We start from the raw sequence: 5,419 nt of genomic DNA, 5'->3' as shown, positions 1-5,419 counted from the left end.
AGTCTCCACATACCTTTTTTTTGATGAAGTTCCACGGTTCCTTGAGTAGATCTTCGTCGTTGTATGATGAATCGCCATTAAGTCCTTGAGCTCAACTACACTTTTCTATCCTAGTCCGAGACTTAGCTATGTAGGCTAGAAATCAAGACTCATAGTTTTGATCACTAACATTGACAAACATGCTTGAGATAGCAACGCATGCGAGGTCGAACGAGCTATGCTCTAACATCCTTTTATACAGACAAGACTGACAAAGACAGGCTGTTACAGCTATTAAACAGTTACGAACTTTATTATAAAGACAGACTAACATAGGATAAGGGGACCTCAACACAACTATATCAGTTGCTCTTATACTCCCCCTCAAGCTTAGTATGCGCAAAGTACATAAGCTTGGACACAAGAGTAAAAAATAAATCAGGAGCCAAACCCTTTGTAAAAATATCAGCAAGCTGAAGTAAAGAAGGAACAAACTTGATGACAAGAAATCTGGATTGAACCAAATATCTAATAAAGTGATAGTCAATCTTTATATGCTTAGTTCTAGCATGAATAACATGATTACATGCAAGACTACTAGCACTAAGATTATCACAAAGCAAGGTATAAACACCAGAAGAACAAATACCCAATTCCTTTAAGAGATAAGAGATCCACAATAATTCAGAAGAAGTATTGGCCAGACATTTGTATTCTGCTTCTGCTGATGATCTTGAAACTGTAGGTTGTTTCTTAGAAGTCCATGATATAAGAGATGAACCTAAAAATACTGCATAACCAGAAGTACTTCTTCTAGAATCAGGGCAACCAGCCCAATCTGAATCTGAGTATGATGTGACTGAAGTAATATCTGAAGAACCAAGAGTAATACCAGTTCCTAAACTTTCTTTAAGATATCTTAGAATTCTCTTTACTATTAAATGTTCAGTAGTACGCTGATGCACAAATTGGGATATATAACTCACAGCAAAAGCTATGTCTGGTCTTGTCATTGTAAGATATTGCAATCCTCCTACAAGACTTCTGTAATGGTTCACCATCATACAAGGAGCATCTAGGACCTTTAGCAACTGGAGTAGAGCAAGGCTTACAATCTACCATATCAGCCTTAACCAATAATTTCATACAATATTTCTTCTAAATAAGCAGCAAAGTCGATTGTGCAAATTTCTAACTACCTCAATGCCTAAGAAGTAGTGAAGAGAGCCTAAGTCCTTCATTTTGAATTCAGGACTCAAAGAACTGATAAGAGAATTAAGTAACATACCTGAACTTCCAGTTAGGATGATGTCATCTACATAGAGTAGTAGATACATAATTCCTTTGTCAGACTTATACAGAAACAAGGAATGGTCACATTTTGGTTGGTGAAAACAATATTTGAGAAGAAATCCACTAAATCTCTGGAACCAAGCCCTTGGTGCCTGCTTTAAGCCATAAAAGTGATTTCTTTAGATGACACACATAATCTTCTTTCCCTTCTTCAATAAAACCTGGAGGTTGTTCCATGAATACACACTCATTCAAGTGACCATGCAGAAAAGCATTGGACACATCCAATTGTTGTATCTGCCATCCTTGTGAAGCTGCAATAGTAAGAACAATTCTAATAGTAGGTTCCTTTACTACAGAACTGAAAGTATCAGTATAATCAACTCCATCTAATTGTTCATATCCTTTAGCAACCAACCTACTTTTACACCTTTCAATGCTACCATCTGCATGTAGTTTGAGTTTATACACCCACTTACAACCCAAAACATGCATTCCTTTATGATATTTTAACCAAATCCCAAGTATCTGCATCTTTTAAAGCTTGACATTCTTCCTTCATAGAGACAACCCATTTAGGAATCTGCATAGCTTGTTTAAAGGTCTTAGGCTCAGTTTGATGCAACAGAGAGCTGAAAGCTGCAACTACAGGATGCTTAACAACATTGTTAGTTACATAATCAGGTAAAAGCTTTGGTTTTCTCACACCAGTTTTAGACCTGGTAACAGGAGAAGATGCAGATGAAATAACTGATGTAGGAGAGCTGACTTGCTTACCTGAAGTAGAATTCATCAACTGAGAAGATGAGGGAAGTAAAGAAGAGTCTGACCAACTGAGTTGTTGTTCAGAAATAAAAGGCAACTGAGATGTTTCAGAAGAAACATTAGAAGAGGATGAGAAAGGAAAGAAGGTTTCATCAAAAATAACATGCCTAGAGGTATAAATCTTTCCAGAAGTATTTTCATAACATCTATAACCTCTGTGAAGAGAACTATAGCCAATAAAAGTGCATAAAGAAGATTTGGGAGATAGCTTGTCTTTTATATAAGCTCCCAAATAAGGATAACAAGCTGACCCAAATACTTTGATAAAAGTGTAATCTGGTGATTTATTAAACAAGACTTCATAAAGAGACTTAAAATGTAACAGTTTGGTAGGAAGTCTATTGGTGAGGAAAGTTGCGGTTTGAAAAACATCATACTAAAAATGTTTAGGTAAATGAGCTTGAAATAAAAGAGTAAGACCAACTTCAGTTATATGTCTATGTTTTCTCTCAGCAAGGCCATTTTGTTGAGAGGTATGAGGACAAGACAATCTAAGTGTAATACCAGATAAGTCAAGAAATTGTTTGAAAGGGTCTTTAGATAATTCATAAGCATTATCACATTGAAAAGATAAAATTTTGGTGGCCAACAAATTTTCATTTATTTGTTTAAAGTGCTGAAAAGCTACAAGAGCATCTGACTTAGCTTTCAAAGGATAAATCCAATGATATCTGCTAAAGTCATCAATGAAGACAATGTAGTATCTAAATCCTAACAAAGACACTTTAGGGGAAGGTCCCCATACATCACAGTGAACAAGCTCAAGAGGAGCAGTAGAGACTCTACTAGACAAGCTAAAAGTAACTTTTTACTTTTACCCAACTGACAAGAAGAGCACACATAAGGTAAAGACTTATCAGAGGAAAGCTTTATTGACTCAACTGATTGAAGTTTATGTAAAACAGCAGCAGCAGGATGGCCAATCCTGTTGTGCCAAAGTGTTGATGGAGCTGTAATGGAAGCATGAAAGCAAGGAGATGATGAAGCATGAGATGAGAGGATAAGATATAGATTGTTGAGAATTGAACCTTTAGATAATACCTGTTTAGTAACAACATCCTTAATCAAATATCCCCAAGCATAGAGCTCAAAATAGCAGTGGTTATCCTTAGTGAATTTAGCTATGGAGAGTAAATTAGCTTTAAGAGAGGGAATGTGTAAAACTTTATTTAACTGAAAAGTCTTACTTGAAGTTGGTAAAATAACATCACCAGTTTGTGCAATAGTAAGAAGCTTACCATTCCCAATCATAACATTGGAAGTACCATTGTAAGGAGTAGTGTTGGATAACAATGAAGCATCATTTTTCATATGGTTAGTGGCGCCTGAATCTGGAATCCACTGAGTTGCAGTCGGTAATGTTGCAGCTTCGACTTCAGAAGTAGGAGATAATTGAATTCCTGCAAAGGCTCTTTGCACTGAACTAATAGAATTTCTATCTGGTTGATACCTGTAATAACAACGGCTAGCAGAATACCATGTTCTTCTGCATATTTGACACTCAACTGTAGACCAATCAAAAGAACTAGAGTTATTTCTTGAATTACCAGAATTATGACCAGAATTTCCACCAGAACTACCGGAACTACCAGCTGAGTTTCCACCAGAAGAATTACCACTGCCAGATCCAGAACCAGAAGAGTAAACACTATTCTTGAAATTACTCTTGTTCTTATTCTGATTATTATTCTTCTTCCCATTTCCACCACCTGAAGATGTATTCTTACTATACAATGCTGAAGAATTCTGATTATCAAACATAGTAGTCATATCTGAATCTTGATCTTTAAGCCACTGTTGGTGATTGATTAATCGAGCTTTGATCTCAACAAATATAAATGGAACTTCACGATTTTGAGCAGAAATAACAAAGTTATTGTAGTCACGGCCTCATCCATTTAAAATATGCATTATAATATCAGAGTTACTAACTCTTTCATTAATAGCTGCAAGATTATCAGTAATAGTCTTAATCTGTTGCAAATATTCCTATATAGATCGATTACCTCTCCTAATCGATTGAAGTTGATTACATAGCATAGAACGTCTTGCAGCAAATTGAGTAGTAAAAGAAGTTTCAAGAAAGCTCCAAATTTCATGAGCATTAGATAGACCTAGAACATCTCCTGAGACCGATTGAGTGAATGTAGCTTTCAAACAGCTTGAAACAAAACGATCCACCTTTCTCCAATAAAGCCAAGCTGGATTCTGAACTTGAGCACCATCAACTGTTATGAATCGAGGTGGTTCTTCAATTGTACCATCAACATATTCGAATAGATTGACCGAAATCAGAACTGACTCGAAATGATCCTTCCATAAAAGATAATTCGTGTGATCTAACTTCAAGGAGATGAAGTTTGCAATATTTGTAAAAAGAAGACGAAAACTATAGCGATCTTGAACTGATCCATCATCTGAATCATCTTGTGACTGAGCAATGGAAGTCAATGAACGAGTTGAAGCTTTTGGAGGCATATTGTTATAAAAAAAACTCACAGATCATAAAGATGATGATTAAAACTAGTCAAGAAAGCAAATCTTAAAAGAATCAAGATGAATGTTGATCTAAGTAGATGAAATAGGATGTAATTCTACGAAGAAAAACAGAAGATTTGCAGTACTTTGATATGAAATCAAAAGTTGAAATTATGCAGTAATTGAGATGAAGATAGGTTTTGTGATTTGCAATGGTGGAAGAAATTTAACCTAACCTAGTCTGATACCATCTAAGATAATCAGATCTAAAACATGAAATGAATTGTATTGATTAATGTTCTGCAAATAATACGGACTGAGGTTTTACAGACTCTTTTTATACAGACAAGACTGACAAAGACAGGCTGTTACAGCTATTAAACAGTTACAGACTTTATTATAAAGACAGACTAACATAGGATAGGGGACCTCAACACAACTATATCAGTTGCTCTTATAGTGGCAAATTGGCAATGTTGACAATTTAAATATGGCTGTCACCCTTTCATATTGCCGTCTCACATAACATGGGTGTTGTTGAAACCGTTCCTAGAGGTACAATCTAATCACTGCACAAGCGATACCCTATTTAAGTTTCTGCATCTAGCTAAGTTTGAAGTGTGCGCCCACAGTCGAAGAGCCCGCACAATATGTTTTTCCAAATATTATTAAGGGAAAATGAATGCTTTGCCAGCTTACTCTGTGCTTAACTGGCATTTCTTGTGGGTAGGCCAGATATAAGGCAGCACCTCAATACTGTCTAAAAAGACTGGCGACGGTTGCATTCAGGGGAATTTGACGGTTGAGCAAATGTGATCAGCCATCGAATTGCGGCAGTTTCAAA

The 5,419-nt window shown here is 36.0% G+C and overlaps 1 protein-coding gene across 1 annotated transcript; it reads right to left on the bottom strand.

Annotated features, from left to right (window-relative positions):
* Positions 1-341: 341 nt before the first annotated feature.
* LOC113353177 (uncharacterized mitochondrial protein AtMg00810-like) lies at positions 342-1,316 on the bottom strand. The gene is made up of 2 exons (XM_026596867.1): positions 1,179-1,316; positions 342-1,094 (listed from the first exon to the last, which is right to left on the bottom strand). The coding sequence occupies exons 1-2, from the start codon at positions 1,314-1,316 to the stop codon at positions 342-344; spliced, it is 891 nt and encodes a 296-aa protein (XP_026452652.1).
* Positions 1,317-5,419: the final 4,103 nt, after the last annotated feature.

The sequence above is a fragment of the Papaver somniferum genome, chromosome 1 (assembly GCF_003573695.1).
Source record: "Papaver somniferum cultivar HN1 chromosome 1, ASM357369v1, whole genome shotgun sequence".
Lineage (NCBI taxonomy): Eukaryota > Viridiplantae > Streptophyta > Magnoliopsida > Ranunculales > Papaveraceae > Papaver > Papaver somniferum.
This window is presented reverse-complemented; position numbering and strand designations above follow the sequence as displayed.

Coding starts and splice junctions, on each gene's coding strand:
- LOC113353177 (XM_026596867.1), bottom strand. CDS start 1,316: ATGTATCTACTACTCTATGTAGATGACATCATCCTAACTGGAAGTTCA. Junction 1,095..1,178: donor ACTACTTCTTAGGCATTGAG/GTAGTTAGAAAT, acceptor CTGATATGGTAG/ATTGTAAGCCTTGCTCTACT.